General features: G+C 40.4%; 1 protein-coding gene and 8 non-coding genes across 12 annotated transcripts; 1 reads left to right on the top strand and 8 right to left on the bottom strand.

The window, feature by feature from the left end:
* Positions 1-172: 172 nt before the first annotated feature.
* On the bottom strand, positions 173-313 carry LOC116409124. The gene has a single exon (XR_004221569.1). It is a non-coding gene; the product is annotated as a U4 spliceosomal RNA (small nuclear RNA).
* Positions 314-530: 217 nt separating this feature from the next.
* LOC116409290 lies at positions 531-671 on the bottom strand. The gene has a single exon (XR_004221735.1). It is a non-coding gene; the product is annotated as a U4 spliceosomal RNA (small nuclear RNA).
* A 217-nt stretch (positions 672-888) lies between these two features.
* On the bottom strand, positions 889-1,029 carry LOC116409219. Its single transcript, XR_004221664.1, has one exon. It is a non-coding gene; the product is annotated as a U4 spliceosomal RNA (small nuclear RNA).
* A 217-nt stretch (positions 1,030-1,246) lies between these two features.
* LOC116409218 lies at positions 1,247-1,387 on the bottom strand. The gene has a single exon (XR_004221663.1). It is a non-coding gene; the product is annotated as a U4 spliceosomal RNA (small nuclear RNA).
* A 217-nt stretch (positions 1,388-1,604) lies between these two features.
* LOC116409216 lies at positions 1,605-1,745 on the bottom strand. Its single transcript, XR_004221661.1, has one exon. It is a non-coding gene; the product is annotated as a U4 spliceosomal RNA (small nuclear RNA).
* Positions 1,746-1,962: 217 nt separating this feature from the next.
* On the bottom strand, positions 1,963-2,103 carry LOC116409265. Its single transcript, XR_004221710.1, has one exon. It is a non-coding gene; the product is annotated as a U4 spliceosomal RNA (small nuclear RNA).
* A 217-nt stretch (positions 2,104-2,320) lies between these two features.
* Positions 2,321-2,461, bottom strand: LOC116409277. Its single transcript, XR_004221722.1, has one exon. It is a non-coding gene; the product is annotated as a U4 spliceosomal RNA (small nuclear RNA).
* Positions 2,462-2,678: 217 nt separating this feature from the next.
* On the bottom strand, positions 2,679-2,813 carry LOC116409324. The gene has a single exon (XR_004221769.1). It is a non-coding gene; the product is annotated as a U4 spliceosomal RNA (small nuclear RNA).
* A 236-nt stretch (positions 2,814-3,049) lies between these two features.
* On the top strand, positions 3,050-19,458 carry crcp (CGRP receptor component). 4 transcript variants are annotated; one of them, XM_031895976.1, is made up of 7 exons: positions 3,050-3,354; positions 5,830-5,866; positions 7,239-7,337; positions 8,146-8,240; positions 9,574-9,631; positions 12,414-12,586; positions 14,164-16,019. In XM_031895976.1, exons 1-7 carry the CDS (start codon positions 3,347-3,349, stop codon positions 14,171-14,173), a joined length of 480 nt encoding a protein of 159 aa, XP_031751836.1. In that variant the 5' UTR covers positions 3,050-3,346; the 3' UTR covers positions 14,174-16,019.
* Positions 19,459-20,111: the final 653 nt, after the last annotated feature.

The raw sequence follows: 20,111 nt of genomic DNA, 5'->3' as shown, positions 1-20,111 counted from the left end.
TCTTTCAAGTGTGGCTACGGCTGCCCAGCCGATGCAATGGATTGTGGGAATCCATATGCTAACGAAGCCCTTTCAAAGGGCCGCCTTCCCGTCGCGCCGTAACCAAAGCACCCTTCTCCAGCGCAACACCAGGCAAGCGAGCCAACATCTGCCTTTTAACCAAGCACATCAGTCTCCTGAGAGACTGTCAAAAATTGCCAGTGCTGACTATATTTCAAGTCATCACGGCGGGGTATTGGGAAAAGTTTTCAATTAGCAATAATCACGCCTCGGTTTGACCTCATTGGCTATGATACTGCCACTGCGCAAAGCTGATTGGGCGCCTGCCTAAGTTAAGGGGCCCCTTGTGGGACGGGCTTCTTTCAAGTGTGGCTACGGCTGCCCAGCCGATGCAATGGATTGTGGGAATCCATATGCTAACGAAGCCCTTTCCAAGGGCCGCCTTCCCGTCGCGCCGTAACCAAAGCACCCTTCTCCAGCGCAACACCAGGCAAGCGAGCCAACATCTGCCTTTTAACCAAGCACATCAGTCTCCTGAGAGACTGTCAAAAATTGCCAGTGCTGACTATATTTCAAGTCATCACGGCGGGGTATTGGGAAAAGTTTTCAATTAGCAATAATCACGCTTCGGTTTGACCTCATTGGCTATGATACTGCCACTGCGCAAAGCTGATTGGGCCCCTGCCTAAGTTAAGGGGCCCCTTGTGGGACGGGCTTCTTTCAAGTGTGGCTACGGCTGCCCAGCCGATGCAATGGATTGTGGGAATCCATATGCTAACGAAGCCCTTTCAAAGGGCCGCCTTCCCGTCGCGCCGTAACCAAAGCACCCTTCTCCAGCGCAACACCAGGCAAGCGAGCCAACATCTGCCTTTTAACCAAGCACATCAGTCTCCTGAGAGACTGTCAAAAATTGCCAGTGCTGACTATATTTCAAGTCATCACGGCGGGGTATTGGGAAAAGTTTTCAATTAGCAATAATCACGCCTCGGTTTGACCTCATTGGCTATGATACTGCCACTGCGCAAAGCTGATTGGGCCCCTGCCTAAGTTAAGGGGCCCCTTGTGGGACGGGCTTCTTTCAAGTGTGGCTACGGCTGCCCAGCCGATGCAATGGATTGTGGGAATCCATATGCTAACGAAGCCCTTTCCAAGGGCCGCCTTCCCGTCGCGCCGTAACCAAAGCACCCTTCTCCAGCGCAACACCAGGCAAGCGAGCCAACATCTGCCTTTTAACCAAGCACATCAGTCTCCTGAGAGACTGTCAAAAATTGCCAGTGCTGACTATATTTCAAGTCATCACGGCGGGGTATTGGGAAAAGTTTTCAATTAGCAATAATCACGCCTCGGTTTGACCTCATTGGCTATGATACTGCCACTGCGCAAAGCTGATTGGGCCCCTGCCTAAGTTAAGGGGCCCCTTGTGGGACGGGCTTCTTTCAAGTGTGGCTACGGCTGCCCAGCCGATGCAATGGATTGTGGGAATCCATATGCTAACGAAGCCCTTTCAAAGGGCCGCCTTCCCGCCGCGCCGTAACAGAAGCACCCTTCACCAGCGCAACACCAGGCAAGCGAGCCAACATCTGCCTTTTAACCAAGCACATCAGTCTCCTGAGAGACTGTCAAAAATTGCCAGTGCTGACTATATTTCAAGTCATCACGGCGGGGTATTGGGAAAAGTTTTCAATTAGCAATAATCACGCCTCGGTTTGACCTCATTGGCTATGATACTGCCACTGCGCAAAGCTGATTGGGCCCCTGCCTAAGTTAAGGGGCCCCTTGTGGGACGGGCTTCTTTCAAGTGTGGCTACGGCTGCCCAGCCGATGCAATGGATTGTGGGAATCCATATGCTAACGAAGCCCTTTCAAAGGGCCGCCTTCCCGTCGCGCCGTAACCAAAGCACCCTTCTCCAGCGCAACACCAGGCAAGCGAGCCAACATCTGCCTTTTAACCAAGCACATCAGTCTCCTGAGAGACTGTCAAAAATTGCCAGTGCTGACTATATTTCAAGTCATCACGGCGGGGTATTGGGAAAAGTTTTCAATTAGCAATAATCACGCCTCAGTTTGACCTCATTGGCTATGATACTGCCACTGCGCAAAGCTGATTGGGCCCCTGCCTAAGTTAAGGGGCCCCTTGTGGGACGGGCTTCTTTCAAGTGTGGCTACGGCTGCCCAGCCGATGCAATGGATTGTGGGAATCCATATGCTAACAAAGCCCTTTCCAAGGGCCGCCTTCCCGTCGCGCCGTAACCAAAGCACCCTTCTCCAGCGCAACACCAGGCAAGCGAGCCAACATCTGCCTTTTAACCAAGCACATCAGTCTCCTGAGAGACTGTCAAAAATTGCCAGTGCTGACTATATTTCAAGTCATCACGGCGGGGTATTGGGAAAAGTTTTCAATTAGCAATAATCACGCCTCGGTTTGACCTCATTGGCTATAATACTGCCACTGCGCAAAGCTGATTGGGCCCCTGCCTAAGTTAAGGGGCCCCTTGTGGGACGGGCTTCTTTCAAGTGTGGCTACGGCTGCCCAGCCGATGCAATGGATTGTGGGAATCCATATGCTAACGAAGCCCTTTCAAAGGGCCGCCTTCCCGTCGCGCCGTAACCAAAGCACCCTTCTCCAGCGCAACACCAGGCAAGCGAGCCAACATCTGCCTTTTAACCAAGCACATCAGTCTCCTGAGAGACTGTCAGAAATTGCCAGTGCTGACTATATTTCAAGTCATCACGGCGGGGTATTGGGAAAAGTTTTCAATTAGCAATAATGTGAGGTGCGGCTGAGGGGGTTGAAATCACCAAAGCTTGTAGCTTAGCAGTAAAATGTGGATGAAGTTTACCAGAGTGCACGTTACATGGCTGTGGCACCCTGGGAAATTAAGAATATTCCTAGCCCTGTATGAAATTAAAAAAATAAATGTGTTTTTGAAAAATGGATTTTAATGCAGGATTCTGTTAGAGAAACTATTGTTATTATTAATTGGTTTGGAAAAAAAATGTTATTGTTCTTTCAGAAATCACACTGGGTACAAAAAGAAGTAGGAAAAGTGGTTGAAGAACTACACCATTACTATCTATATTCAGCCTGGTGAGGTTTCATTCTACTGGGAGACTGCCTTAGTTTGGGACGTTCAAAGCACTCAGGGACGCATCATACACTTGAATACAAATAACGCTTGCAAAAACGAAGTTGAATCCTACACGTGTTTCAGGAGGGTGAACTCTTCCACTTCCTGTTTCAGCGGTTCCGCAGCCTCCGTTTGGTTCCTGAAAGGGTCACGTGGCGTGACATCATCAGCTGCTCGACTTTTCGCTCGGCTTTTAATTGACCAACGTGAAAAACAGCATGGAAGTGTAAGAAATGTTATTTATAAATGTGTCTGTTTTAAAACGCTTCGAAATATTTAAGAGTTTTCTGCCATTTGCTTTCGAGCTGCTAATGAACGTGTGCGAGTGAAAGCTGGGTAGGCAGCAGCATGGTGTTACCTGAGAAATCATTCCAAAACTTCCGGATTGTATACGTGCTTAGCTGTATGTGGTTTCGATGTGTGTTTTTATGTGTTTTGCTGATTGACAGTAAGTACTTTACAATTACATATATAGTGGAACAGAGTAAAGGTTTATATCAGGTGATATTTACAGGGGGCTTATAAGCATTTTCTTTTAAAGAAACGCTTACCTTTGCACAAACTACCGTCTATGTAAAGATTGCACATTTCTAAACATATCTCTAACATAACCTCCAATATTAACAAAAATGCAAGCTAACCCCTGCATGCAGAGAGGGTTGCCGACCCCTGCATGCTTCTGGCTGATGCCGCCTACATAATCTTATGGGGGCAGTGCCAGGTTTGTGCAATGTCAGATTATTGTTGTTTTCATGGAAGTGTGCAGTCATGTGATTCTTTTTCTCTGGGGAATTGAAGCCCTACCTCTCCCTTTGCTTTCTGAGCACCCAAACTGAGAGAAGAGAACACAATAAGAAAAGTACTAATTAATAACATGCAGTATGTTGTTGAAGGCAAGATAGTAGACAAAGCTGACCTTATACTTTATTCAATTGGGTTTTTGTGTATTGGGTGAACCTTCCCTTTATTCATGCTTTTGATGTGCGTATGAGACACAGCTTAGAGCAGGGGTCCCCCACCTTTCTTACTTGTGAGCCACAGTCAAATGTAAAAAGACTTGGAGAGCAACACAAGCACCATAAAAGTTCATGGAGGTGCCAAATAAGGGTGAAGATTGGCTATTTGGCAGCCTCTATGCGCCCTATCAGCTTACAGGGGGCTTTATTTGGTAGGAAATCTTGTTTTTATTGAATCAAAACTTGCCCCCAAGTCAGGAATTCAAAAATAACTACCTGGTTTGGGGGCACTGAGAGCAACATCCAAGGGGTTGGTGAGCAACATGTTGCCCCCGAGCCACTGTTTGGGGATCACTGGCTTAGAGAGTGTACCTAGGTTGTGACTTAATTGGTTCCACATTATTCTGTCTGGTTGTAACAACAAGCCTTCATATCTGCGTTTAAGTAGTGCCACATTTGACTGCATTTTTCCAGACAGCATTCAGCATTTTTATGCACTTACATGCATAACATATGTGTTCTGATGTATTCAGCAAGCATTTAAAGGAGAAGGATAGTTATTTTGGCATTTTACTGCCAATATATTTGTCACATTAGGGCCACCTAGAACACTATATTTATTCTGCAGAAAGATTTACTTGAGTAAAGAGCCCTAAAATCTCCATGCGATTGTTTAAGATTGCAGCTACCATTTTAGCTTGGTCTTCCTAGTTTCCTGCTGCAGTTCTAGAGGCTGGTAGCTTAATCTAGGAAGACCAAGATAAAATGGTAGCTGCAATCTTAAACAATCGCAGGGAGATTCTAGGGCTCTTTACTCAAGTATAGTAAAGCTTTCTGCAGAATAAATATAGTGTTCTAGGACTAGGAGAGTTAGTCAGATACCCAAGAACATGTTTACAAAAACGGTGACAAGAAATCATGTGTTTTTTTGATAGAGGACTCGGTGCAGCTTTTCTGTAAGTGCTTATGGCCGTATTTACATACTTTTCTGATAAAGCTTACTTAGTTTTTACCTTTTCTTCTCCTTTAAATAGATGCACTTTCAGACACCTGATTTTGAGAGACCTTCAGAGTAGATCAAATAAGCAGAAGCTGACAAAGTGTCTTTTGTGGGCATTTTATTAAGCATTCAACTTGACTTCGAGTGTGATGTAGTTAGCAGTATTCTAAGACAGTTTGCATTTTGTCTTTTTATGTTTTTTTATTATTTTACTTTTTTATTCTGCAGGTCTCAGATTTGGAATTTTAACTACTATTTTGTTGCTATAATTCAATAACCCTACCAGCCAAGCAGCAGTTAGGAAGTCAGACTGGCATGTAAATAGAAGAGGGCCTTATTAGAAAATTAAGGACAAATGATGTGCCAAAAAAATCTTACCTATGGTAACTATGTAATAGCGTTAACTTTGGGTCTAGTAACTCACAGCAACCAACCTAAGGAAACTGTATCCCAAAGGTCTTTCTGTGGCTAGTGCTATCGTCTGGTTAAACTCTGATCTCAGCAATTATTTGCTTGAGGTCCATTTATTGGTTAGTTAAATTCAGTGCTCACAGAGTTGAATGAAAATGGACCTATGAATCACAAACAAGCTCAATACCTTTCTGTTGCTAAATAAGAGTTTTATAGGCATTTGTTGGCCTTGTACAAATGATCCAGCCATAATGATTGATTAAACAAATGACATATAGAATTGTTTATTTGTTTTGCCTTATGGTGAATTACTTTTCCTTCCCTTTTTTTTTAGAAAAGATGCAAATGCAGCGCTCCTGAGCAATTATGAGGTTGGTAAAACGGAATATTTAAACATGTTTGTGGTAGATTATGTGTATTCATTATTATCACATTGTAATTGCAGTGCTTGTGGGGAAATGTAATAAAAGCTATAAATGGCTTAAAATGCACAATTAAGAACAAACATTTGCATGTGCTATGTAAAATTATTCAGTAGACAGTTATATAGTGATCTATTGTGTACTGTTATACTGTTATATGTGTAATATGCTCACGTTTTTCCACTGCTGGATGGGTCACCAAATACTTTTCAAAATAGTGTAAATTGCCTATACTATTTTAGTTAATTTTTATTACATTCCTTCTTTGTTGAGCTTAATATATGCACATAGCATACCTTTCATAAGTGTGTCGTCATGAAACATCAGTAAAGCCTGCTTTACCTGTATGTAACCCACAGATCAGTTTGAGATGTCCATGGACTGTGTATGAGTCAGTGAGTAAAGATGTTGGCTGTGGGCAGAGCTGCCTCCAGAATTCCATTTTTTCACTTTGAGCCCAGAAAAATTTGCGTCTGCTTTAAAGGTGGAGACACGGAGCTACTAGAAGCAGCTACTTGTCATAGCTCCAAAGAATGCTGATTGTTTACTGATAATTGCCTCTACGTGTTTTAGCAGAGGCAATTCTCAGTATTCTCTATAGCAGGGTATTTTCTAACATTTTGCAGCCATGACAAGTAGCTGCTACTAAGTAGCTCCATGTGTCTTCACCCTAAGGATCCAAACAGCTGTACTACCCATGATATGTTATATGTAGAAACATGATAATAAGTCTGCTGCACTTATGCAGGTGTGTAAGGCATACGCAATAGTTAATGGGGATGTATACTCCGAAACAACTTGAGATAAAATTGCTCATTATGCCCTTTTGAGTACATTTGCAGTTTGCTTGAATTGTCTTTCTTTCATATTTTTCATCATGTTAACAGTTTTAAATTTGTACCAGCTGCCACTTTCTGTGCTGTCCACCAGAGTGTCAGGAGTTGTTTCTTGATGCTTGTTTGCTCAGCTCTGTTGTTCAGTGTGGCAGGAGCAACAGAACGGCGCATACCATATGGAGATATATGTATCTGTGTTTTTGGTTGTTTTATTTTCAAGGTTTGATAACAAATTCTGTTGACCATGTAGCTTGGAGATTTTAAAATGCAATTGTGTGAGGGTGAAATGGGCACCTACTTCCTACTTTGCTCTTTAAACTAATTACCAGAGAGCCATCATGCTTTCTTATATTGACATATACATGCACACTTTCAGCTTTGGACTGTAATTGGTGAAAGAAGATGATTGTGGCTGTGCAGAATGCAGAAGCTTAGGTCATCACATTTAGAATCCTGTTAATTAAAGTCTTTTTGTTACCACTAAGGTTTTTCACCTTCTTACCGAGTTAAAAGCTAAGCAGAGAGAAGTACGAAAAAACAAGAATAGTGTTGGACAGCAAAATCTCAATACCATCATGTATGAAGTAAGTTCTGATACATTTCTTGGCTGCTCTCTAGGCACTTAGGGGCCTGAAACATGTTGTGTTGTAAAAGTTGACGATAAAATTTAAAGAGCAGTAATTCTGCCTTATGGTGCTCTCCTCATTATTACAACGAATATACAGTGGGGGAACCTTTTGGGGGAGGATGTTAAAGGGGTTGTAAACCTAGCCAGTATGCTGTTCCAATGTGCCCCCTAATTTTGCTATAGACGTTGCCAAAAAACATAATTATAGATGCAAGAAAATTCACCAGTGAGAATTCTACTGTTAAAAAATGTAATTATAAATGCAAAAGAACTGACCAGTAAGAATGCTGATCCTCAGCACTATGCCAGACATCTTGCTGTTATCTTACATTTAGAGATAATTATGTCATTTTTTTCTTTATTATATGACACCGGAATCGGACATGGGAGATTTAGGGGAATATTTTTGAAATATTTGTAAGTTTTCAAAGAATACTACCCTGATGCTACTGGACTACAGCTCCCAGCATGCCTCAACCTTTAATATATGTTGAATTGTGTTCTGGGATTTGTAGTCTATCAACAGCTGAGTAAAGTTTGGTTGAGCAGTGCAGTGCAGCTGTTTAGTACCCCTTTAATATTGGACAATATTTTACTTAATTACATACATTTCTGCCATTAAATAGCTTTATTAGCTTTTATCGATTTAATTGCAAGTTCTTTGTGAGATATTTAAAAAATGCAAAATATTCTTATACATTTAGTGTTATGAGAATTTTATGTTGTATAAAAAAACACACTAAATATATATTTACTTTTACTAGACACTGAAATACTTGTCCAGCAGTCCATGCCACTATCAGTCCCCTGAAATTGTACGGGAATTTCTAACTGCAATAAAAGGGCATAAACTGACCAAGTAAGTGTTATTTCAGTGCACTTTTGATTTTCATCTAATATCTATGGAAGGGGTAATTGGCATAGCTTCTTATATTTGTGACTTTCATGTGTAAAGCACACATGGCACTTAAGAGCTTGTGAGTAAGTTGAGTTTATTTACATTTGTCGCTCTGGACCTCTGGAACGTTGACGTTCCACACTCTCTCACGCACGCACACTCTCTCACGCACGCACACTCTCTCACGCACGCACACTCTCTCACGCACGCACATGCACACTCTCACGCACGCACACGCACACTCTCTCACGCACGCACGCACTCTCTCACGCACGCACGCACTCTCTCACGCACGCACGCACTCTCTCACGCACGCACGCACTCTCTCACGCACGCACGCACTCTCTCACGCACGCACTCTCTCACGCACGCACGCACTCTCTCACGCACGCACTCTCTCACGCACGCACTCTCTCACGCACGCACTCTCTCACGCACGCACGCACACTCTCACGCACGCACGCACACTCTCACGCACGCACGCACACTCTCACGCACGCACACTCTCACTCACGCACACTCTCACTCACGCACACTCTCACTCACGCACACTCTCACTCACGCACACTCTCACTCACTTCCAATCCAATCGTGTGTACCACAACCGTTGTTAGAAAGTTGGTAAACTGCCAAAATAGGGTGCTGTGTTTACTTCAGTGCTGAAGCAGGTGCTGCCAGAATCAGCAATAGTACACAGTTCATTAGGTACAAGCCAATTCATTAACCTAATCTATAAATAAAGAATGATAAGAAGTTGACACTATCTCAAGGCATGTGATGTTAGGGATCGCTTGTGCCCTGTACTCATGATTTTATATGGTATTGTGTTAAAATGGTCATGTGTGGTGTATTCTTACACCACATTCTTATATATATTTATGAATAGGTCCTGTATAGTGTTCTGGTGATGTCTTCTCAGAATATATGACTGGGATTCAGAAGCACAGCTGTACTACAAATCAGCTGCCCTTCAGGGCACAGTTAGTGTTATCTTCATTTTCATCCACAAACCTAGACACACACCAAAAAATGAATTAGTGAAGGTAATTGCATGTGTGGAGAATGTAGAAGGCTCTCAGTCCCACTCTACATGCCCTCTAGCGGTGTAGATAGGCAACAAAATTTGTAAATTAGGTTTCTGATATGGGAGTGCTAGCTGCTACAAACATGTTTATTTATGCTACATGTACGCCTTTTATCACTTTATCTCAGTGACCTTATTAGCAAACACACCAAAACATTGTATTTTGTAAGTTAACTGTAATTATAATCTGCTTTAATTTTTTTTCAACAGAGCTGAAAAGTTACAGCTACTTAACCACCGACCTTCAACTGCAGTTGAAATCCAGCTGGTATGTAAACATCTTTATAATGAGAAAGAAACACAGACCATTAAGTTTGAAGACACACGGAGCTACTAGTAGCAACTACTTGTCACGACTACAAAAAGAGACAATGCTGATCATTCACTGACAATTGTCTCTAAAGGTCCCCATACACGGTCCGACTATAGCTGCCGATATCGGTCCCTTGGACCTATTCGGCAGCTAATCGGCCCGTGTATGGGGAGAGCAGAGCAGCCTGGCCGACCGATATCTGGCCTGAAATTGGCCAGATCTCGATCGGCCAGGTTAGAAAATCCGGTCGGATCGGGGACCGCATCGGCTCGTTGATGCAGTCCCCGATCCGACTGCCCCATTGCCGCCCACATAATCCGATCGTTTGGCCCCAGGGCCAAACGATCGGATTATTTTTTTTTTTTTACCTAAATGCTCCCTGATATCGCCCACCCGTAGGTGGGGATATCGGGGGAAGATCCGCTCGCTTGGCGACATCGCCAAGCGAGCGGATCTGCTCGTGTATGGCCACCTTAAGTGTGTTTTAGAAGAGGTAATTCTCAGTATTACCTATGGCAGGGTATTTTCTGGCATTTAGGAACCGTGACAAGTAGCTGCTACAAAGTAACTCTGTGTGTCTTTACCCTAAAGGGGTTGTAAACCCAGCCATGATACTGTGCCTCTTAGTTTTGCTATAGAAGTTGCCAAAAAAATTTACAAATGAGACTTCTACATACAATAAACTTTTTCGCATTTTAAAGCAGTCGCTGGCTGTGGAGATTTGGGGAAAAATTTAGGGAAAGTTTTATTGTGCAATGTAACTTTAAGAATAGAGGTAGAGGCATGCTTCCTTCATAATATGTTCCATTATTCTGGGATTTGTAGTCCAGGATCAACTGACTACAAATCCCCACGGGTCATTTTTTGATAGAAAAATCTGATGTGTAAACTACATAAAAGATTTGGCATCCAATACACCAAGCTTGTCGGAAGGGAACGCTGCATGCTGTGTGTTCATCATATGCAATAAAATCTGATGGTCTCTGACAGCCTTTTTTTCTCATGTTCCATGGTGTTGCATGCTGTTGCATGTTGTTGTATCACAAGATCAGATAAAATCTAACCAAAGAAATCTAATAAAAATCTCCCTTGGAGTTTAGCTCTTTGTGTTTTTAAATAATTTTTTCACAAAGTCACTGTATATTTTTTCAAATGTTAATAGTTTGCTCAGACTCCTGAATGCCACACATCTGTGGTTGGGACATAGTTTGAAATTTATTATGCATTTTTTAATTTAAATCTCTTTTGTGCTTATTTCTGGTGGAATGCTTTGCAAATCAATATTTGTACTGGTGTACTTATGGATATTGATTTAAACAAGGCAGGAATCTTCATAAAAATATGTAGAATAGGCTTTCAATACTCACTGAGCATTGGATTTTTCTAAACAGTTGTAATATGAATCTTTTTTTTTTTTTTTAATGAATTTCACCAAGAAATGTTGCAGACTATTTTTGCATTTTTCCCATGGTGGGAACCTGGAAACATAGAATCTACACGTTCCACATTAGTGCTGTAGATGTAATACTGAATACCTTTAGTAGCAACACACTTGTGGACTTGTTTACTAACACTGGGCAGATTTGCACCTGGGTAATAACCCACGGCAAACAATTACATTTTGACTTTTATTTTCTACCTTCATCTGATTCAATAAAGATAATTGCTAATTGGTTGTTAGGGGCTACTGCCCCAATGAAGGCGTGCCCTGGGTAGATGACTCTGACTGAGCAAAATAGTTGATGGCTTGATATGACTAAATAAACTCTGGAGCCAATACTATACTGATTAGAAGTTGTTCAGGACTTCTGGTATGGCGCCTGAGGGAGCGAACGCACAGTGAAGTACCTCCGTGTGCGCCCCCAAAGCAACTAAATTTGCAACTTAATTAGACCCTCCTAATTTGTCCCATTAATGGCGGGGAACTCACCGAAGCAAAGGAAGAGGGTTAAAAGCTCTGCAACGCCAAATCCTGGAGGAGAGAAAGCGCTACATGGTGTACATCAGCTTTCCAATATGGCTGACGGGACCTTACAAAGTCACACGCAAGTATCAGAAAGCTTCCCTGATTTAAAGACACACACCATAAATTATAAACAAATGGCTACAGAGGTAGCAAATTTAATAAACTCCACTTTTGAAAAGTCAATTGAATTGGCAGTTAAAGCCTACAGTCAGAAATTAACAAAGTGGCAGAACAGCTTACCTCACAAAATGCTTCAATGTCAGAAATGGAGGAAAGGATTTCTTCATTGGAAGTTCTTCCTCAGATAAATCAAAAATACGAGTTTTGGAAAAAAAAATCTCTGACTTAGAAAATAAAACTGAATACCTTGAGAATAGGTTCAGAAGGAATAACTTGCGCTTGGTAGGCATACCAGAGCATTGTAAACAGGACTCTCTTATTAAACTAATTTCACAATGGCTTTCTAAATCTCTGGGGTTGCAAGATGAAATTTCATCCTTAAAAATAGAAAGAGCCCATAGAGTTGGACCATTGAAAGATTTGCCACATCATAAACAGAGAACAGTTCTGGTAAAATTCCTGGACTTTTCGGATAAATCTCTAATCCTTCAGACTTTTTAGAAAAAGACAAAATCTTAATGTTTCAAGATTTCTCTACTACTCTCTCAAAAAAGAGGCAACATTTTTCAAATGTCTGTCAAATGCTTTTTCACCATGAGGTAAAGTTTGCATTGTTATATCCTGCCATTTTAAAAATGTTCCTGTCATCAGGTGTGCATTCTTTTGAGGATTTTAAAGAAGCAGAGAGATTTGTACATGATTTCACTGCACAATTGGGAAGATCTACCTCTCAGGTGTCAAAGTCTCTTTCTAATTCAAAAGGCCAACTCACTGCGGAAAGCAAAGATACCTCAAGAGTTCACACCACTCACATTTCAAGAAAGGTCAGTCCGTTTAAAAAAAGGGACCGGAAAAAACAAATTTTTCAGTCAAGGTCTAGATCTCCCCTTGAAGACAATATCTCCTCACCTGATCATTCACTGATGGTGACTTAACCTGTGCTTTGTTTGGAGACCACATTTAGTTATTCTATATTGAATCTGTTATACAGATCTAAATGTATATGCATGAGGGTGGCAAGGAGTAGTGTTTCACTGGATAGATTCTTTATAAAAGAATTAATCCACTTAATCCACTTAAGGAAAAAAGCGAAGTTGTGTGTTTCAATTCACTTACTTAAATTGTTATTTAATGATGTTCTATATGTTTTTCCTAATTTTGTTATTTATTTCTGTTATTATTGATAACTATCTAGATAAGGTTTTTCTCAGGTTTTGTACAAGGCATTCTTACAGTATGGATAATATCAAAATGATCTCATGGAACGTTAATGGTATCAATTCACCGATAAAACGTAAGAGAATTTTGCAAGAACTAAAAAAATATGATACTGATATTGCACTCCTACAAGAAACACACCTAAATGATGAAGAAAACCAGAAACTGTGTTCTTCTTTGGTTGCTGAAAATATATATTCCCCTGCAATTAACAAAAAAGGAGGTGTTTCAATTTTAATTAAAAAAATAATTTCCAACTAAAAAATACATCTAGGGATAATTCTGGTAGGTTTATTCATGTAGAATTTTTTTTTCTTCAGTCATGGAATATCTGTTCTGTTTATGCCCCGAACACCAATAAACCTGAATTCAATTGCGATATAATTCACAGAATTAATTCTTTGAATTTGTTTAATATGATAGTGGGTGGTGATTTTAACGAATCACATTTATGGTCCTTGGATAAATGTGGTATATCCACTATCTCCTCGCATAGAATTCTGAATCCCTCTAGCAAAGAATTCACCTTCTACTCACATGCCCATGGAACAGGAACAAGAATAGATTATCTACTCACTTCTACCAACCTACTAACTCAGGTTTCGGATGCAACAATTGAGAATTTTACTTACTAAGATCGTACTCCTATAAGTATTACAGTTACAGTTAATTTTATTTCCAAGTCTTACATCCCCTGGAAATTTCCAGTATTCTTAGCGTCCAGATCTGATTTTCAGCAAATGCTTAAAGATAAGTGGAAAATCTTCCTAAAGGATGATGCAATTCACTTCAACAATCCAACTCTCTTTTGGGACACATGGAAAGCATTCATTAGAGGGGAAATCACTTCATTCAGATCCCAATTTACTAAAAAATTGAACTCAAGATAACTGGATCTTAGTAACAAACAAAAATAAGCCTACATTGCTTTCAAATCAACCCCATCTCCAGACAACCGTAAGGAATTTGAAAATTCCGTAAAGGGCAACAAAGCTAATAAACTCCTAGCCAATATGACAAAAAATTGGTCAAAGGCTCATAAAATTAGCGCTATCAGGTCAACTGATGATAAATTCACTCATAACCCATTGGAGATTGCCGAGACTTTCAGGAAATATTACGAGATCTTATACTCCTCTACTAATTCAACAATTCATAACTTTTCCCAAAATATCTCAAACAGATCTGGATAACTTAAACTCTCCAATTACTGAAGAAGAAGTAAGATTTACGATATCATCACTGAAGAAATACAAAGCTGGAGGATCAGATGGTCTATCTGGACCTTTCTATAAGTGTTTACTTAATGAAATTTCACCTTTTCTTAGAGAATTATATAATTTCATCATTAATCAAAAGCAATTTTTACCCTCCAGTCTCAATTCATCCAACCATTACATCCTCGTACAGACCCATTGCTCAAATCAACTCCCAAAGATCATCTCCCCAGAACAAAGTGGATTCGTGAAGGGGAGATCGGGAACTAAAAACTTAAGAACCTTAATTAAAGTCATCTACTCAGCTAAAACTAATAAAATTCCAATCTCATTGGTGGGTATAGATGCAGAGAAAGCTTTTGACAATATTTGCTGGGACTACATATTTGACGCGCTAGAAGCTTTTGGTTTTCAAGGTCATTTCATTGACTTAATTCATTTATTATATTCAGCCCCAACTACTCAGATATTGGCAGCAATTATTTAGAGTTGCGTTTGCAGTTTGGAAACTTATGCATAAGTCATACAAATCCAGTTATATCTCGACTCCATACCTACCTCTAGTGAAGATTTCTACACTATCCAGCTCATGGTATCCTCCTATTTCTACCATATGGAAACAAAAAGGAATGCAGCATATAAAAGATATTATTTCACCATCGTTTAATACAATTCTTGATTGGAAAGACTTCATCAATAAATATCAAATTTATGAAAAAGAAAAATTACATTATCTCCAAATTGCTCATTGGTTTCATCACCATATCCATCTAGATTCTTTATCAATGTATAATCCACTTCTTACTACTGCTCTGGATATGCTTATGGCTTCTCAATCCTGTAACAGAATCCGATCTATACAAACTTTAATATGGAATAAGTCTCAAATGTCATCCATTGGATTTGACTGCAAAAAAATTGTCCACCTATCTTCATACAGAAATTTCACCGGAAGTCTTAACCTATTGTATAAAGCGTTTTGAAAAACTCATTCATACGGAAGTCTGGAGGGAACAAAATTATAGTCTTATTCATCTAGCATATAAAGGTTTTAATTTTGACTCTAAGAATAAGAATTTCCTTAATAAATGTCCTAAATGTAGCATACCGCTTCCAAATATAATTAATCTATTATGGGAATGCCCTCATATCAGTAGTTTTTGGAAAGAACTTGAGAGCCATCTAAAATCTACTTTGGGTTCTAATTACCATCTGACTTCAAAATGCGCCCTATTAAACTTCTCAGAAGATTTAATGCAAGTGTCTCATTCATTTCAACCTAAATTAGGAAACATTTCCTACTCCATAAACTACTTGAACCTTATACTAGCTGCAGCAAAAAGGATTCTCTTCAAGAAATGGATAGATTCAAACCCACCATTTTTTATCAGAGGTCATTACTGAGTTACAAGTTTTATGTAAAAATGAAGCCATTGCCTTCAAATTTAGTAACACAAAAAACCATACAAGATACTTGTCTAAATGGAAACTTCATATAAATACCCTTTGTCCCAAGGATAGATCTCATTTGGACTCATTACTCTATGTACCATAGTTCCATGAATGCTTACAAACTCTTACTAGCCTGTCTAATTGTAATAAGAATTACTATATTTAATTTTATTCTTAGACACATGCTTAATAGCGATCTATGTTATTCCTTCATTATCTTTTCATACCTTGTCATTTGTAAAATACTGTTCTGAAATGTTCACTGAACTGTATTGTTTATATTATGTCATTATTAATCCTTGTTGGGATTTTGCTTATTTTCTCAATGTTTCTTGTAATTATCTAATAATAATAATAAAAAAAAGTTGTTCAGCTGTGTCACATTTATTTTACTTAAACAATCGCTTACTAAGGCTGATGCCACACGTGGCGTTTTTCCGCTGCGTTTTTTCTCAGCCTAAAAACGCAGCACAACCCACACAGCCCCTGACTATGGCGTTTTTCAGCCTAGTACTGGTGACGTAAGCAAATCCCGTTTCCATGGTGCTAATAGTGCCTAAGGCTGATGCCACACGTGGCGTTTTTCCGCTGCGTATTTTCTAATTCTCTCGGCGACTGAAAAACGCCTGATATCATCATCCATAGAAATAACTTGAAAAGACGCGAAGCAAACCACACAATGCCAAAATACGCTAGAAAACACCTTGGCACGGATTTTTCAAGCGTTGGCCGAAATACGCCAGTATTTGCAAAGCAAGCTATTCCTATGCATACGCAAAGGCAGCTGCCAGACCTAGCGGAAATACACAGCGTTTTTTGCTATTTCACACTATTAGCACCATGGAAACGGGATTTGCTTACGTCACCAGTACTAGGGTGAAAAACGCCATAGTCAGGGGCTGTGTGGGTTGCGCAGTGTTTTTAGGCTGAGAAAAAACGCAGCGGAAAAACGCCACGTGTGGCATCAGCCTAAGGCTGATGCCACACGGAAAAATGTATTTCCATACGCTCCTACCTGTGCCTGCACCACAATGAATGAGATACGCTCAGGTGCAGGCACATGTAGCCGATATCCGCCGAAGATACGAAGTCTTTCGTTTTTTGGCGGATACCGGCTACATGTGTCTGCACCCGAGTGTATCTCATTCATTCAGGTGCAGGCACAGGTAGGAGCGTATGGCAATATTTTCGGCAAGCGTTTTTCTGCTTGCCAAAAATATACGCCATACACTATGGGGCAGATTTATCAAAACACAAGTTCGAATCCCGAATGGGAAAAATTCGGATTGGAAACGAAAATTTCTGAAGATCGCAAATGTCACAAAAATGCTTAAGAAAAAATCGTATTAGTCACAATAATATTGTATTAGCGATCCGAATGTCACGAAATGTTCGTACCGAACGATTATAAACAGCGGCAAAACCGTTCTGATTTTTTCACGCTAAAAATATGAAAAAGTCACGGAAAATACGATTGGACTGATCGAACAAATGCTTGGAGCGTTTGTGGATAAGTAAATGTGCCCCTATGTGTGACATCAGCCTTAGGTCTATGCTCACAGGGCTTATTATATTATAGGGCAAAATAATGCTTGCTGAGAATCAGCCCTCTCCACTCTTAAAATCATTAAGTTGTACCTTCACCTGGAAGCACCAAATTTGCTCAGGTACAGGCACACACAGTGTACTTCTGGGCGAAACTGCTCGAATATGCAGTTTCAGCAGAAATAATATGGGTGCGCCTACACTCAGGCAGATTCAATGCTTCTGGGTGCATGCACAACTTAAGGATTTTAAGAGTGGAGGGGCTGATTCTTGCCAAGTGTTTTTCCACTTGCTGAGAATCAGACCCATGTGGCATAGCCCTTAAACCAGGGGTAGGGAACCTATGGCTCGGGAGCCAGATGTGGCTCTTTTGATGGCTGCATCTGGCTCACTGCCAAATCTTTAATTAAAAAATAACGGGGGTGTGGCCTGCGCTCGCCGGATAGAAGACCTGTTCTAAGCCTTAACACGTCTTATATCCGCCAAGCGCAGACCACGCCCTCCTCAGCATCGCATCCGGCATCCTTGGCACCCACCCTACCCTGCCCCTGCGCTCGGCGGATAGAAGACGTGTTCTAAGCCTTTGAACACGTCTTCTATCCGCCAAGCGCAGGCTACGCCCTCTTCTGCATCGCATCCGCATCCTCGGGACCTACCCTACCTTGCCCCGCAGCATCCGCGGCCAAACATATTGTATGGCTCTCACGGAATTACATTTTAAAATATGTGGTGTTTATGGCTCTCTCAGCCAAAAAGGTTCCTGACCCCTGCCTTAAACCCTCAGATACATTCATTTAGCAAATGGGTAGCAAACTCGTCCTTAATGGTTGCGTGCAATAGAAGCCTTTTTATAACAGAAGCTATTCAAATGCTTGACATTTGTTCAATTGTCCCCTCATGCTAGAGGAAGGTAACAAAAAAAGGTAAAGAAATACTGCCATAGGAAGATTGGAAGGGTGTGAATTTAGCACAGTGGAGATAGCTGAAGTTTGCAACGCTACACTTTTAGCTGTAACTGTCCACAGAGCAGCAATGGACATGTTATTTAGTACTGATATTGTATAGTGCTTTGAAATTATTTAGAATATGGCAAACCTCAAACACTATTTTGAAGGTATCAAGCCTGCAGAATGGTACTTAATAATAAGCTTTCTTTGCAGTTTGCAACATCATTGGATAGGAAGTAGTAGGTTTTGCTGAGCATGATAAGTAATGTTGTGGTAGAGCTGTATTATTTTTTTTTACTCATTTTGCTGTAAATTCACTTTATCAAAACTCTTATTACAAAACAGATGGTGGAGGAGAGCGAAGAAAGGCTAACAGAGGAACAAATTGAGCAGCTAATTCAGACAACAAGAAGCATTCTTCCTGGAGACCCAGAGGCGGAAATGAAAGAGCAGGCAGAACTGGGCAATGACGAAAACCAGTAGAGATAAAGGGCATGTGTTCAGTTAATCCACAAACCACAGGGTATCTAAATGTTACGTCTATATATGCACAGCCTCTTAATAGATTAACTGGGCTCAGTTACAACAGTTTCCAAAGTCTATTGACCTTTTAAGCTCTGATAAGGTTAAAACAACAGAAGTGCTGTCACTGAAGAGATGCTAAAATTGCTCTTTACAGATGATGCAACTAAAATGAGGGGCCCTTTAATTATGCTGTGAAAAGTGAAATTAACCAAAGAAATGGTGTAAAAAGCCATGTGAAATAAATAGCGAATTTATAAAGGTGTCTTTTTACATTGTCGGAACACCAGATTTGACACCATATCTTACGCCACTTCCGACCTTGTGTAAGTTGCAGTGGAAGTCACTGAAAGAAAAAAAACATTACACTGTTTTGTTATACGGTGAAACCTGTTTATTTGGCACCGTTCTTTACACCGCATAATAAATCTGCCCTTAAATGTATGTGACATACACAACCAGGCTGTAGTACAAGGTGGAAACCAACACCTAATAGGTGAATGATTTCATTTTGTCAGTTTGGCTTATCCACTGGCACTGTACAAACTTTTTAGAATCTGATTTGTTTGTAAACATGATTTAAATGGGTTAAAAATGTACTTTCAGGGAATGCAGTTCCTTATTTGAATGAATATTTATTTCTTTTATTCTATTTTCATTCTTTTGACATTATTATTTGTATTATTTGTTATATTTCTACCATGGTATAGCATGTTTTTTTATAGTTAGATGCTATTTGTGGTACATTGCTTTCAATTGTACTTATTTACACATTAAACTTGAAATTAAAACACATTCTCTTTTAATAAGCATTGTTTAATGAATGCAGTCATGATCAACTGGGTATCATAACTGTGAAGAATTTTTATCACCCGGATATTGACTGGAGTTCTGTGGGTTGTTACAAAACAGAAAGATGTAGCAGCTGGTTCTCCAACTAGTAAATATGCTCTGTTGCATCTGATGATCTCTAACAACATCTAGTGTAAAAGTGCAAGTACCAATCACTAAAATGCATGCAAAATTGTGCACACTGCAATGCTGTTAACAAAGTACATGTGTCTATACATGTGCTGAGTTCAGCCTTCTTAATTTTGTGTAGTCCTCCTCAGGGTTTAAGGGCTCTGGCACACGGGGAGATTAGTCGCCCGCGGCAAAACTCCCTGTTCGCGGGCGACTAATCTCCCCGTGTGCCAGAGCCCTTAACTGACAGTGCCACAATGCAAGGGAGGCCTGGTGGTATCTTTTCAATGTCAATTTTTAAAGAGGATCTAAATCTAAATAGAAAATGTGTGTACAGAGTGCCTCTGGGAAATTGCAGTTTATAATTAACATTGTATTTTTAAGTGGATTCACATTTTTGCAGTCCCTTTACCCTTCTGGACACCTACCTCCATTTTCTGTCTTTGCAATTACTGTACATCTGTATAGTACATTTTGTTTTGTGA

The sequence above is a fragment of the Xenopus tropicalis genome, chromosome 2 (genome assembly GCF_000004195.4).
Source record: "Xenopus tropicalis strain Nigerian chromosome 2, UCB_Xtro_10.0, whole genome shotgun sequence".
NCBI lineage: Eukaryota > Metazoa > Chordata > Amphibia > Anura > Pipidae > Xenopus > Xenopus tropicalis.
The sequence above is the reverse complement of the archived record's forward strand: the minus strand, read 5'-3'. Positions and strand labels throughout refer to the sequence as shown.

Excerpts from the sequence above, each read along its gene's own strand:
- crcp (XM_012956972.3), top strand. Across the intron at positions 7,338-8,145 it reads TCAATACCATCATGTATGAA|ACACTGAAATACTTGTCCAG; the intron begins GTAAGTTCTGAT and ends TACTTTTACTAG. Across the intron at positions 9,632-12,413 it reads CTGCAGTTGAAATCCAGCTG|GTGTGCATTCTTTTGAGGAT; the intron begins GTATGTAAACAT and ends TCCTGTCATCAG.